Below are 16,575 nucleotides of genomic sequence, written 5' to 3' on the forward strand. Positions count from 1 at the left end.
TTCATTAAGAGGACGTCGTCGTACTCATATGTTTTACTACATGCTTACCAACGCATAACACGGCAAGTTTTACGTCCCTAAACCTCATTTTACACAGTTTTAAACATTAGCGCGTGAGCTATGATAAATTTTAAAGATAAGAATATTCAGGCATAACTTATTCTTAGTTACCCTACTACGAGCATATCTTTACGTTTTTCAGCGAAAATTGCTTATGAATATTACATATATATATATATATTAATTACTATAATTGTTATTAGTTTTAATTAGTAAAAAAGTATAAATTTAACAAGTATACATATATTACTATATAGGTAAGTAATTATGCATAATATACCTGGAGTAGTGTGCATCGGATGAAGCGAGTCTGCAGTACAATTTACGCGGAAACTCTAATAAAACAACCCTTTGAGTTCAAGGGATATTATTCACGTCTCTAATGATTCGTAAATGTTCGCGAATGCAAACAAAAAAAATACATTGATGATTTTCCGAGTTTTCAGTTCTTGTTTTGAACCACACACGTACATGATATAATACGCAGTTGAATACATATGTATTATACCTGATTAGTGATTCACGCGTTTTTCGTATATACCTATGTATAACGATTATATTATAATATATATTGTGTGATATTTTCAAATTAGTTTTTTCATCTGCAACGTCCATAATTGTGGAAACAATTAATGCAATAGATTATAATATTATATGTTATTGCTGTGGGCGATCAATAACTTACCTGCCCGAAATGTATCGTTAACGTCAAACGTCGTTCCATTTCGATCACATCGGACTATAAATAAACGCCCAACGCTATATACATAGCTGCTACAGGTGATGATAGTAAACGTTCGTGCACATTATCGATGTCTGTCTATCGACGTTTCGTACATTTAAGAACGACTGCATATCCAACACACGAGCAATACATTATATATTACTATTATTGCGAGACGTGCAAACAAACCGTAACGTTATGCACATAATATCGTGTAATTGCTTTTGATTTGTAAATTTAATATTTTGCAAAATAATGGTGCAGTGTGTACGCACATGATGTCAGCTCGGACGGGAGTCGGGTATTCGAGCATCTCCCGCGCACAAGGACAAACACGGCGAGACACACGCGCTGTATATACGCAGTATATGTAAATGTATATGATTATATTACTTGTTCGATCTGCACGTGTGCAATGTGTACTTACCGGGCTTACGCGCATTTATATATATATACGCGACCCCTTCGTAGAATCGCAATAGTTATTAAACATCTCGCGTCGTATATATATAGTTGTAGGTAGGTAGGTAGTTGTAGTAGTACAGTAATAATAACAATACGGTATTGTTCGCCGTCGACTTTCGATTTAGTGTGAGACAACAATGAACGAATTGTATTAAAAAAATAAAAATAAAATAATAATAAAAGGAAAAACTTCCCGGGAGCACCTACAGCGCGAGCATGCTCAGCGGGAGTCGACACACGCGCTGCACCGCCACGGGGACAGCGACGCGCGCGTGCCAAAGGAAATCGGGATAATAATATATTAATGTATTCACATTATATGCGTATATCATATCGAAAGAGGTAAAGGTAACGTCGTCGAGAAATAGGGTCGTGAAATGAAAACACATTTTGTACACAACAACATTTTTTTTTTTTTACGTTTTATTCATATATTATGTTTAGCAGTTATTCGCTATATAATAACTTAATAATTATTTATATAATATTTGTCATCACTATATATATATATTATATTTATGTACCATATATAGTAACGTTAACAATTACATATGTTGATACCTACACACGTGTTGGTTTATATTATCATAATAATAATTATACTGTATAAATAATTTTTCAGCAACAATCTAACTAATATTGACTCTTTTCACTATTTTTTTTTTCTTTTTTTTTTTTTTTCGGGCGTAAGTACCGATTTTATAGGTACTGTATTTTTTTATTTTTTATTTTATACATAATTCCGTCGGTTAAATAAATAATACACGATACGTTACTACATACTCCGCTCACGATAATAATATTAATATATATATTTATATAGGTAGTAGGTACTAACATAGATTACATTTTTTTTTCTTACGTTTATATTATCGTTTTGCGCTTATTATTATTTTTTGTTACACCTTTATTATTATTGTTATTATTATTATAATATATTTAAGGTGCCGCGTATTTATTCATTGCATGTAGGTATATTTTATTTTTCTATCGTTAAATTTAAAAACGTGTTTTCCGATTAATACAAATAATATTATATATTATATATATATTTACGTTACACAATATAATTATAAATACGGTAAGTAATATACATATATATATATATATAAACACATACTTACACGCATATATATATATATATAATTATTATACCATGATAGGTGATAATTATTATTCGTTTATAAACCTACACGTTTTAGATAGTTTCATATTTTAACAATAATAATGATAATAATAATAATAATAATAATAATATACACTACAATATACATAAATAATAATAATAATAATAATAATAATAATAATAATAATAATATCTTTGTCATCGTAACATATACGAATATCGTGGCGATATATTACTCGACGTAGACATATCATAAGTGCTGTGTAATGGCTGGGTATGTGTATATATGTTAGTGTATGTGTGTGTGTCTGTGTGTATGTGTGTGTTGGTGTGTGTGTGATTAAAATCTTTCATATTATATATATATATATAGGTATGTATATACACGACACGATCGATTTTACACAGTTATAGTTATAGTAACAATAGTAATAGTTAATAATAATAATAATAATAATAATAGGTAATCGTTAATTAATTTTCGCAACAATTTATTCAGAATGTACCTACGTCTTGATAGCATTGATTTTGTAGAATATCGTTTTTGAAACAAAATCGAGAATACAACATTATTTTATCACATATGAGATCTCGCGATTTGTGTAAATTTTTTTTTTTCATTATTATATTATTAATGTTCTTGGCGCGCCCGTACTTAGATAGTTATATAATATATATAAATATAATATTACTATCAATATATATATATTATTATAATATAGAATTATAAGTTATACAAAAATGAATTCATCAGATACAACATGAACACCCTGATTGTACTCCAAAATTTATATTCATTATTATTATTATTTAAATTGATTTAAACACTATAGCGTAAAAACGGAAATCTACGTAGTTTACGAACATATTATTATCTAACTTGTTTTTTAGTCTTCAGTACGCTGCGTGTTAAAAAGTATAAAAATTTCGGATGTACGGTTCATTTTATTTTCAAATATTATTGTGTAATGTATAATATTATATTACATTGTTATAGGTATGGCGTGCTTTTTGGCAGGAAACTCTCCAAAACAGTGGCTCATTCGTCTTAACATACATATCGTTATATATTATGGTCATCAATTTAGTTATACTAGTTAAATAACAGTTATAACATTCTTTTACTTGTTATATTTATGGTACTTAAAAATTACTTGCACAACATGTATTATAATGTATTACAATAATATATTTTAATATTAATCCTAAAAAAACACTAACAACTAATGATTTTTGTTTATAATTTTTTTTTTCGTTTTTTTTCGTATTTTTAATTTTTTTTTTAATAACTCTATAATCATCATTATGTATTAACGTCGTAATAATTATATCATATGGTGCAAATTTAACCTAAATATTACAATGTACATATTTTTTTTTTATTCTTCAATAATAATAATTATGACTTAGCTCGTCTGGTACACGACCAGTGTAACTTACACACTATGCTTACACGTTACACTTTGGTTTATACTAGGAGATTATATTATTCATCAATATTTATATAGTATAATTGTTTTATTTATATGTACACGCTTTTTGTTTTATTCGAAAGTTATTTTTCCTTTCGCTCTTTTCGTTATTAATAATTTGATATATATAATATATACTATAATATAATATATAGTTATTTTTATTTTATAAAACTACTCGATTGCTACGATTCGGCCTACGCACGCTTCCCATCTAATTAATTAGTTGTGTTTCTTAAAAAAAAAAAAAAACATTTACTACAATATAGCACACTTTAAATTACATAGTTTATTCTTATATAATAGTAAAATAATATTACACTTTATACTAGGGAGTCGTAAAAAAAACCACCAATACGATTATTTTCCGGGACGTTATATATATATATATATATAAATATATATAAAGAAACAAACGAAAAAGTTGGTGATTTAAATTGGCAGACAAATGGTGGTGTGTGATGTGAGTGTATTGAGCACAGGAAATAATTTCGGTGGGGAGCACTCGAAGCAAAGATCTTAATTTTGGATGAAAAAAATTGTTTTTATTATATACGTTACATCATAATATAGAGCTAGTGGACGTGATTATTTTCATGTAATTGGTATTGTTATTTTAATATTATTTTTTTTATTATTTTTATTATTCAAAGGGACACGTTTCAATAATGATATTATCATATAGTTAAACCAAAAACTGACAAACATAACACAACAAAATATAATGTAATCGTATTACCTATAACATTCTATAAAAATGAAAACAGCTCGCTATAAAAGTATTATTTTCTTTCCATATAAATATTTACAAAAGTCAGATAAAACAGCAAAATGTAGCGAAATTATTACATTGCAAAAAAAAATAATAGTAGTAATAACTATGTAGGTAGTACGCGTTATGCCTAGATTCGTTATTACAAAATGAGCGAATTGATCGCTATCGATAACATACTATTTACATACACACGCACATGCACACGTGTGGCGTTCGTGTGTTTCTGGCGCGCGTGTGTTAGTGTACAATATATATATAAATATATATAACATTCGATTATATACATATATATCAACACTTTTGTTCTCTGGAGCCATATATCATACAAAATGCTTCATTAATTTTATTCAAACAGGTGAAGTGAAAAGAAAAATAATAATAAATAAAAACATCAACATAAATGTGTTGAATAAAAATATATCATATTTTTTTCCAATGTATAAAAAAAATCGTTTGGCAATCGATGTCCTACACTTTTCAATAATATCGTTATCAGTATTGTATATTATAACATATTATAATTAAATCATTATTAGTTACTTTTAATTATTATTTTTGTTTTTTTGAGCATATAAGCACAATTATGTATATCATCCATCGTTAACTTGTCTACTAAATATTTTATGACTAAATAATTTTTTTTTCGTTTTTATGGTTTAATTATCGATTTTGTTATTTTTTTTTATCACAATTCTTCATCACTCGTGTCGATGATATGTTACGTTTTTTTATTTGGTTAGCGATCTATTGTTTTTATGACCGAATGCGACCCATCGGGGGTTCGACACCGTACAAACGAATAATAATACATTAATATACCGGCTCGTATAATATAATATATATAATATTGATTATTATTATTATTTTTTTTTTTTTGGTGCCTCAAATGATTTATTTACAATTCGTTCGGTACACCGGCAGGGCTTTCGGGGTTTTGTAAATTTGATTGGCTTGACTATGTGTGTAGCAGAAGGCGGAGTTTGGAAGAATTATCGTATCGCGTTTTTGGGCTCCAGAATTCAGTCGTCCTCAGACCAGCAGGCTCGGCGTAAGCCACTCTTCGTCGGCTATCTGCAAACCATATCAGTGCCCTTATATAGTATTACATCGTACGTGTAAATAATCAATATGTGTGTTAGTTATTTTTATTTTCCGTGTGTGTGGACTGTGTATGTGGTTTTTTTGTGCGAGGAACTTGTACAAAACACGTGACTTTTGGACGTATTTCTCGGGAGAAGCAATAAATTGAATTATATACTCAAAAAAACGGCGACCGAACGACTGCAATGCATCGTCGACGGACGTTTGACGCATTTGCATGTTTTCAGGATTTAAAAATAAATAAAAATTATAGATTTCACGATCCGAGTGATGAATATTTCATTTGTCGAACGGCACATAGGTTAAAACCGTAAAATGATAATTTTTCACTGCTTAATATAGTAAGAAATGGCAATGAAAACACAATACTATTGCAATCGCCGTCGTCGGAAACATAATATCATAACAGTTAAGTATTACGTAAGAGAGGGTAATCGAAGTTAAGTTCGTCGACAAAATATTTCACAAGCACAATAAACACAACGGTGGTGCGATTTATTTTTTGGTGTAGTGGGTGGAGTGGGGGTGAGATGAATCTATTTCCTGTGCAAACCTAAACACACTCAAATGCGATCACATGACAGTTTGTCCGAACGGGATACGCAGGGGTTTGCCGAATGTTCGCCTCGTAGCAGTATAAAAACAATTTAAATATATAAAATTATAAAAAAAAAAAAAAATTCTACTAAAATTGTAAATAATAATAACGTCAAGAGCATTCTCGTCTACAAAATTAACTATATACGTTTAATCAAAACTATGTGCATATCGAATTTGTCAGATTCGAAAAAAAAAACTATAATAGACAATAATTATAATTAATAATACAAATAATAATCTTATTGAATACCGGATGCGTACATTGAGTTTGCAATCCACCGGTATCGTATTTATAATAATAGCGTAAATAATAATAATAATAATAATAATAATAATAATGATAATAATAATTTAAAAAAAAAAAAAACTAATTATAATAATAACGAAAGCGCGTGATAGGTGTGCGGGTGGTGAGGATCTTACGAGTGGTTTATCATCGCGTCATGAGGAAGAGGGGGGGGAGAGATAAAAATTTGCGCGTCGTCGTATCGATATTGATGTATTGTATTTTCGAAAATAATCGATACAAAAAATATGCACGAGCTGAAAAATGGGACACTATTCGTTAGAGGTTTAGGATACGTAATACAATGTCGTGGGACGATAAGCGCTGTCGAATCGGTTGGCTGTGGAGGCTGTGGATGTTGCGGCGATGGCGGCGGCGGCGGTGGAGGCTGCGGCTGTGGAGCCTGATCACGAGGTGGCCATTTTCAGTATGGATAGCTCGTTGGCCTCGTAACCACCATGGTGTTGGTGGTGGAGGTGGTGATGGTGGTGGTGGAGGTGATCATACATGGGCCACGCGGACGCCTGCACAGGTGCGGGGTGTTGTTTTACCTGAAACTGGTGGAGCGTCGGATAGGCCGGTATCATGGCAGCAGCGGCAGGTGGCGGGGCTGGTGCCGGCGCCGACTGTTGAGCCGCTACGGCGGATGCGATCTGCTGGCCCGGTTGTAGGGCCCCTGGTTGAGTCCACGCGGTTGTCGCTCCCGTCGGCAGTGCTTGCATTCCCATCCGGCTGTAAAAACGAAAGGCGAAAATGCAAACAATTTTCGATATTGATTGTGAAAAAATATTGTTTAATATCTAACGATGTTTTAAATATTATTATTTTATATTGTATCATTAAGATGATCGTATTAGCGTTACGGCAAGTTCTTTAACATCATAATTCATAATACGAAATTGAATTGTGTACAATACAAATTATAAATATTGAAAACATATAATTTTTTTATATATATATATGTATTTTTTAAACTTTATTATTGTACCACTGTCTATCAATAATTAGTATTTTTTGACTCCTCGTGTCGAGGTATGCGAATTCTTCGTAATTGTAATTTCTATGGTAATTATCCAAAAAGAAACAAAAAAGGCGCTCAAACCAAACGAATAGCTAGGTATGAAAATAAAAATAGTACCACTGTGACACTATATTAATGTGTATCGGTTTTTTCATACATCTCATGATTATGCGCATATAATCAATTTTATGAAATATTTCGAGGCCCCGGCTAGTCATAGATTCCAAAATATTATCACAAATAACCTACTAAAAATTAAAATGGACTTAATCGACTCTCGTCTAAATTTTTGTAGTAGTTGCTAAAAAACCTATTGTATATAATTAACAATGTATAAACATATTATAATATATATGTTTTTTGATAATTAATAAAATACGGAATACTATTGCTTGAGAATGAGTATTTAAGAAAAAATATACAAACTTATAAAAGGATTTATCTTTTGATAGAATGGTTATTTAAGCCCCAACGCTGATAATTGTTGATGATGACCGATGGGTATGTATGAATCATATCTAATATAATAATATGGAGTATCTATAGATGATGATGTGTAGACGTAAAATACTGAGTATTTATTTCCCCGGAATTTAATAGTTTATTTGCAGCTTTACATAAACTTATTGATTTACGTTATATCTCCGATATTGTTAGGAAGGTATAATATTATTTCACGGAAAGATAATCATTTTAGAAATCACAAGTCCCAAAAAATTAGTCTTAAAATTGCAGAAATTAAGTTATAATTAATTTCCTATGATATACACAGTGAATCATAAACAATTCTGTATGATTAAACAATTTATTGTAGAATATTTTGTTCTACATTAATTTTTCCACGATCTGAACATCATTTTTTTTTTTTTTATGAAGTCAATAATTTATTATTTATTTTCAATATTCTTACCGTGTATACTATAATATGTTTATGGAACAAACAGAGAGTACACTTTTTCAAGACACTCTTTACTGATATTAATTGTATTACGTCAAAGTGCTGTTAAAGTAATTGATTTAAATCGAATAAAAATAAATAGGATATAACGCCACGTGACTTTAATTAAAACAAGTGAAATACTATTCAGCATGTTTATCCAACTGTGGAAAACATATTTTACATTTAATAAACATGTATTTACCTAGTGTAAATTTGGAAACTTTATTTTGGAATATCTTCTACTTTGCATTTATTTTACTCTTATTTAAAAATAATAAATATTAATCATATTATTTTTTAACGAAAAATAATTCAAATTCAATCAGTACACAATACATACCTTTGAATAGTTAATCCAATTGGATTTTAAAATGTTTTTATTTCCATCTTTTACATTATACATACAAATTTAATTTTGGAATTTATTTCAGAGAAGATATATAATTTTGTCATTCGGGGTTACCTACCTAATTGTTTTTCAGTTACAGATAGAAAAGACTTTTTTTCGATCGATTAAAATCAACGAAATCTCTAAATGTAGTATTATATAATATGTACGAATATTACGCGCGTAATATGTACTTGAAAATTAACCATAATTAGTATTGTACTACGAAAATAAAAAGTATTTTCGTAGAGCGACATTTTTACCTTTATCTATTGTACAATAAAACAATTGTCTATGATACTGAATTAATTTATACGCCTAACAATAATGATTTTACTGCTTAAAATATGAAAAACCCGATATGTAAATAATGTACATCTATAGCTAGTGTTATAATTTACAGTTATCTTCGTTGTCGACTTACCCAAGGTATCCTTGTTGATAGCCGAATTGTCCATAAGTGTAACCTTGGACGCCTTGCAGGAATTGTCCCTGTAGCTGTGTGGCCGGATAGCTCTGTGGATACCAGTAACCGAGTTGCTGGCCGTACGCCGCGGCAGTGTACGGGAACTGTGTGCTGCTGAGCGCCGCCTGAAACGTCAAAAGGATGAAGGTTAGAAGTCAGTTATGTGTCGAGTCAAATCAGGTTTTCGAAAGTTACGCGTGCAACAGCGAACTTCTTAGTGGTGACTTGTAACTTACCTGTGACGAGCACACTTGAGACGCGTTTTGCGACACGATCGGTTCACCGGACTCTTTTCCCCACGAACACTTGACCGGCTGCCCGTTGATGTCCGAATTGTGGACGGCCACTATAGCGTGCGTGGCCGATTCCTTGGTGGCGAATCTGAAATGAGATAAGACCGGAAGCGGTATTTGTTTAAAACGTCCACAGAAGCACGCAGATGTCGGAGATACATTTTTAATCCGACCGGGTCGCTTAAATATTGAGTACAAACGATCTGCAGGTCCTGGCCCTTAACACGGTTGCTCGAAAATGGTTGCCCAAAAACAAGGTATATGTTTAATAATAGATGTACACACATTCGACAAAATACGCGTGCGCGTGTTTGCGTGTATGTAGTTGAGTCGTCGGGGATGCATTCTTAATCCGTTTACAATTGGCCGAGAGAGAGGCCGCCGCCGTGCCAGAGAGCAGTCCGTAGGGAAGTACTGGAAACCATCCGACACAATCTTTCTCTCTCTGCCTTTCTCTTCTACCTACCAACCCCGACGACGCTTCACTACCGCCGTCAAAGGTATTGGGTCGTTTCGGATGTACGCTCATGTATTATATATACTAACTGGTGTATATGTAATAATACATGTATATAATATATATATATACAAATACATATATATTCCAAGTTGTAAACATAGTCCGACCTAACCGTATACCACTACTGTAAACAAGGTAACGAACTTTACTTTATTAGCTCGGCACGTATCCACTGATGCTGAAGTCTTGGAGCGAATGAATATTTTAAGTTCCTAAGTAGCCAGCGGGCCGGAACTCCGGCGGGATCGACGAGAGAAAACAAACATTCCGATTCATGACGTTAAGACATTGTGGAAACAAAAACCAGGTCATCCCTCGAAATTTTCCGATGAAATTAGTATGTCTATTTTGTTATTTCCGTCGCAGTATATATACATATACATAATATATACTGTAATAGTATGCATAACATAATATAGAAGAATCATAGGAATGACAACGACGTACATTACGCTAGCGTAGATATATTTTTTATTTTATTATTATTATTCGTCTGTACCTCTGAAATCTCATGTCCCACGTAATGATTTGAGGGGAGTCAAACGATTTACTACTAGCCGATTCCATGGGTAGAATATCGCATAGGACAACACATAAAACTTTTCGCATTAAATACGTGGACGAGCGGGTTGCTATAAAATTCCAATTCAGTTTTTCCCAATGTCATAAGTAATTCAAACGGGCGGGCGACAGGGTCTAAAAATATGGCTTTATGGAGATACCGTTCTCGAGATATGTGCACGCGCAGAGGAGGAAATCGAAGGGAACCGCGGATCATCCCATAGGAATTGCTCAGGATTAGATGAACCTAGTATTTCGGTGAGCATAAATAATATATATATATATATATATATACACACACACACTAGGTATGTTGTATAATATTGTGTATCTATAGCCGGAAGAGTTAAACGAGCGATACGTAGCCGTTTTGTTTTAGTATTTGACAGGTATTTAACTTGTTCAATACAATACATTTATTAGTGGATAATCAGATTACACTATTGTTCAAAAATTATCTTTTCAAATCAGTTCTATATGTAGGTCGGCCGTATAATAGTGATGTAACTATTACACACACACACACACACACACACACACACACACACACACACACACACACACACATATATATGCTTAAATAAATACGGTATACACTATACGCCTATACAGTATTATACGTATTCAGAAATTTTAAATTTTGATTCATTTAAAAGTACATTAATGAGTATAGAACGCTTTGTATGCAAATAACATATCATTACAAAGTGACTAAAGCATGTACAGCCATGAAAAACAGAATTCACTGTCAACAAACAAATATTATCTCAATTTAAATATTATATATATAAAAAAAATAAAGAAATAATTATTCTTTATTGATATACGTGTTAGGTATATATATATTACGTAAATATAATATGCAATGTGTACAAGTACTTATGTTAATATTATCAAAGCTAAATATAATGGTAACCGTTGAAGGCTTATCATAATTGTAAACATACAAATTATTTCATAAATTTCGCACGAAATGGAAATAACTAAAAAGTCGTCGTAAAAAAAATCAATATTATCTCGCAAACTACCGTTCAAGTTCAGGATTAAATTTATTGTTTGTTCACAAATGCAAATAAGAAACAAAGCGACGGGGCTATATAATATAACGACGGCTAAACAAACGTCGCGTATATTATTTTATATTTTTAAGTCGCTTAACGTAGTTAAACAGATAATATTACGCAATGAAATACCACCAAACAAGCAGACCCCCCCGAACTATCGGTTACTAGAGTACTATATGCAATAATCTGATCGTGAAAAAAAAAATTAAAGTGAATAATACCTATTAATGAATTTTGGTGATATGATTTTAAATTTTAGAATAATACATAATACACATGACGATTAAAACGGCTATATTGCTCTATCGTTTTATGCTCAATCGTGCTTTACCGTATGGCACATATTATACTATATACATTATTACGAATTTACGATAATAAGAAATTATTTCCATACGAAATTGGTGTTCACGTGAACGTTCCACGTCGGTCTTTGCAGGTGTAACTGTGTAGGTCTCCGTCCCGAGACGAGTATATGCGGTACACACACACACATATATATATATATACTATATAGTGACACTGGGAATGACGGGCTCTTGGGCGGGAAATGCCGTTAATTTATGTATACGAGGTTGGAATGATGCCGAGCGTACGGTTTAATGATTTTCCAGTAATATTGTGAATATAGTCCAACTACCAAAGAACCACCTACTCACCTTTGAAAGGCTGTGAAATACACACACACACACACACACACACACACACACACATGTATGTATGTATATATATATATTATTATTAGTGCTGTTCATTACATTTGGGGAACGACGAGAACCACTATCATCCGCGGTGGTGATCGAATGGCGATGGGGTCGGTGGAATTGGTGGATGTGTTGGAAGTAGTCAGTACATTAGGATATTCGTCGTCGTGTTTTCCGCCGACTGCACACGCCTATACAAATACATACGCGCAATATTCTATCCACGGAAGTTTGAATAATTAAATCGTAATACTAGTCAAATCAAAGCGACCAACCCATTCAGATTCGGAATAAATCTAATTACCTGTCGAAAAGTTTTGTGTTTTCTTTTATTTAATTATTTTTTTTTAATTATTCAGACCGATATTGTAGAGATTTATCTTTGGTTTAACGTTTTGGTTCGACAACCGTTGGTGAACGAAAAATTGACAATTTCGATATTTATTTCGTCTCTTTAAATGTACATCGTAAATACTACCTTGTATAACAACATTTGAAACAATACAGATAAAATTGCATATTTATTTTTCGAGTTGTCAAATCTATTTATTATTAATTTAGATTTTGAGAGACCCACTCGTATTGGTGTGGTGTATTTTTTTATAAACGTATCATTCCACACATAATATTTTTAGTTCTTGTTATATTTTACTAAAATTACGTGTATAGTAGCATATCAGACGTTATAGACTTACCGGACGAATGCGTAACCCTTGTCTTTGAACACCCGTATCTCTTGGATGTTACCGAATGGAGCGAACGTCTTCTGCACCAGTTCGTCTGTGAGTCCGCTGGTCAGTCCACCGCAGTACACGGTGCAGTTGGTCGGGCTCGACTGATTGTAAACTTCGTCAAACGTCAGCGGCTTTGTGTTGGCTGAAACGAGACGGACAAAATTAATATTTTAGAATCACGATTAATAGACGTTCGATTGAGTTATTATTTTTATGGCGAGAAAAAAAAAAACATTTAATGGGTGGCTTTCATTGCTGTTTGGTATAAGACAAATCCTTTTGGTAAAAAATAAAAATAAAATAATAAACAGGCGCAAATCTTAGCAGGTTCATGCCAAAGAATCGCAACGACCGTCATCGCTATTATTTACCATTTATCGAGTTGCTTTACGCTATATTATGCGTGTTGTCTATAATCGTTATACCATTGTATGTGTTATATACAACATGGTCGAGACACAGGAAAGCGAAAATACGTGTTTGCCTATAACTCATATAGTATAATTATTGTGTGTGCACGTGTAAGACGGCATTATTGTTCCGGGAATAACTTCAACACCCCTTCATCCACACACACACACACCTCTACGTGGTGTTAAACTTCGTTCGGACTCACAGTTCAGACCCCACATAATTCGCGTACCTAAGAAACCTCCCCCGTATTCCGGCGCATGCGGGCGTTGACAATTACGTCAAAACTTGCTAGACAATAGACGGGCGTATATAATATACAATATACACAATATGTATATAATTCACGTTGGCGCAGTTGTTGGCGAGAATTCTCATTTCGATAGTGTTTTCAAGTCAAACATAGTTGGGAGAAGAATAGCTTTGGCAGAGCAAACGTCAATCAATGACACGACGGGAAATTGTTTCATTTCTCCCCAGCCGACGACACCGCCGTTTGATTTACAATCATTTGCTTTCGAAAAAATTAATCGATTTAAAATTATTTATAAAGTAATAGTAATAATTTAGTGCGCACAATATTATTGTTGCTAGAACAATTCCGACAATTCCGTAGTTCAGTTTGGTATCATGTATTTTATGATGCAGTAGAATCGTATAAAGCAACGGTTAATAATACAACGTGAAAATTATGTAATTCACGCTTCGTAATATTACATCGTTTCATAACTTCTGTACATAGCATAAACGACATTATAACATGTTCGGGTTAACTGAAAACCGAAGAGACAGTAAGTGATGATGGATAGAATATCTGTAGTATAATAATGTATTTTCGTCTCAAAAGTTTAACTTAATAACTGACATAGACTATAGAGTATTCTATTTGCAAAATATTAATTACATATACGGAAATAATTTAGTAATATCGTTTTTGCACCAGATCGGTACAGTGTTGCCCATTTTACAGCAACGATTTATTACGATCTCGTTCCATCGGCCAAGAAAAGTGACTGCGAAGTCACTGGAAATACGTATCGGTGGTTTAATTCTAGAGCCAGTGGACTCTCCGTCGAGCAACATATATGTAAGTATATATTATAGGTGATACGTATGTCAGTATACTATTGTGTTTGTGACGGAAGGTAATTCGACCGTCATCGCCTCGCAGGAACGGGCGTGTGTAATGTATATGTACGGCAGGAAAGCAAAGCAATGCATTAATATGACGTGGGATGATTGGATGTCAATTATTATACTCTGGGCTCAGAACTTCATGGCATATTTCTGAGGAAGCTGCATATTTAATATCGTATGATTAATAAATTTGAAATTCGTTACATAAAATATTGCACAACTCTCAAAATAAAAAAATGTACTTAACATGATTAATATTTTACCATATATGATTTCTCAAGATTTTAAATAATACAATATAAATAATAATCAATATATTTACGTATTATCAATGAACTTGTTACAATATAAGTTTGATTTTTTATATAAGAGTATTTAATCAAATTATGCAATGTGATTATTATCTTTGAAAATGTTATTGTTCTAGATTGCAGTTATAATTATATCATAAGTATCTTTGTATTGTACTCGAGTTAATTAAGAAATTTATATAAATAAAATAAATATTGATAATTTGTAAATAAATGTGAACAAAATAAAAATTTTAATTATAAATTAAATAGCTAGAAATAAAAATAAAAATCCCTCGTGTCTTTTCAAATACCTAGAATAGATTGAATATTTATTTTTTACTGTGCATACATATAAATAGTTAAAATAAATAATGCATTTTTTTTTTAATTATAATAAAAAAGACAATGCATATGTATGTTATTAAAATTTTTAAATAATTATGCATTTTTTGAAATTAATTCTCATATAATAGCATATTTTAAAAATAAAAAAATATATTATAAATGCATATTATTTAAGATTTTTTTTTCATATGTATGCACACATTTCATTGTTTTTTATCGCATACAATTTCGAGCCCCTGTAATATTAATAATTTATTATTTATTTAAATTACACCACTGATGCAGTGGCATTGGCGGTGGGCAACGAGCTGAAATCGAATCCACTGATTGTGGCAACCACGTACGTATACGTCATAATATACTCATATGTACGCAGGTAATATGCATGCGGTATATAATAATAATTATATTATACAGTCGACCAGCTCTGCGGCCTACAGTGTATAGAGACGATATACCGCAGTGGTGACGCACTGAGATATTGTCCCGACGACGAGCGGGTCGACAATAAAAGTTTTATTTACATTAAACAAAGTGTATTCGGACACGCAACCAATTAGCAAATTGTCCGTGCGTAATAGCGGTTTCCTCCGGCGAATTATCCACACGAATGGAAATGCTCTAACAAACTTTCTCGGCGCATTTGGCAAGTATTCTGCTCCTTCTTCTTTAAGTTTTCGAGTGGTTAGAGCTGGGGGCCGTTACTGTTTTCTGTCTCCTCCTTCTCCTCTTTCTGCTACCGATCTGATTCACAATATATATATATGTAGATTATAAACACCCTTTCCATGAAAATCTCTGCTAATGTTATAGTGTATATAATCATTTTCCATTGCGGGGTTTTTTCACCATCTCACCCTTTCTTCTCCACCAATGTGTATATTATATTTATATTTTGTTTTAGGAAATAAATGTTGTTTTTTTCCACAATCTCCGCTACGGGCCATCATATAATTTCCAAAGATTTATGTGGTCGTAAAACTTCAGGGGGTTCTTTAAGTCAAAAATTCAAATTCCACCGAGAATACAACGATGAAAAATCAACTACAGCCAAAAAAATATACACACACATACTTATAATATATATAC

General features: G+C 32.1%; 1 protein-coding gene across 3 annotated transcripts in view; it reads right to left on the reverse strand.

Annotated features, from left to right (window-relative positions):
* Positions 1-5,345: 5,345 nt before the first annotated feature.
* Positions 5,346-16,575, reverse strand: part of LOC113550536 (nucleolysin TIAR-like) — a 323,070-nt gene continuing 311,840 nt past the window's right edge. For 2 of the 3 annotated variants that reach the window (XM_026952434.1, XM_026952436.1), the window contains 4 exons: positions 13,262-13,442; positions 9,661-9,805; positions 9,383-9,549; positions 5,346-7,341 (listed from right to left, as the gene is read on the reverse strand). In XM_026952434.1, the coding sequence (XP_026808235.1) occupies positions 7,017-7,341; positions 9,383-9,549; positions 9,661-9,805; positions 13,262-13,442 (818 nt within the window). In that variant the 3' untranslated portion in view covers positions 5,346-7,016. The remainder of the gene's footprint in view (positions 7,342-9,382; positions 9,550-9,660; positions 9,806-13,261; positions 13,443-16,575) is intronic. The other variant, XM_026952435.1, reaches the window with a different exon arrangement.

This window comes from Rhopalosiphum maidis, chromosome 1, assembly GCF_003676215.2.
Source record: "Rhopalosiphum maidis isolate BTI-1 chromosome 1, ASM367621v3, whole genome shotgun sequence".
NCBI lineage: Eukaryota > Metazoa > Arthropoda > Insecta > Hemiptera > Aphididae > Rhopalosiphum > Rhopalosiphum maidis.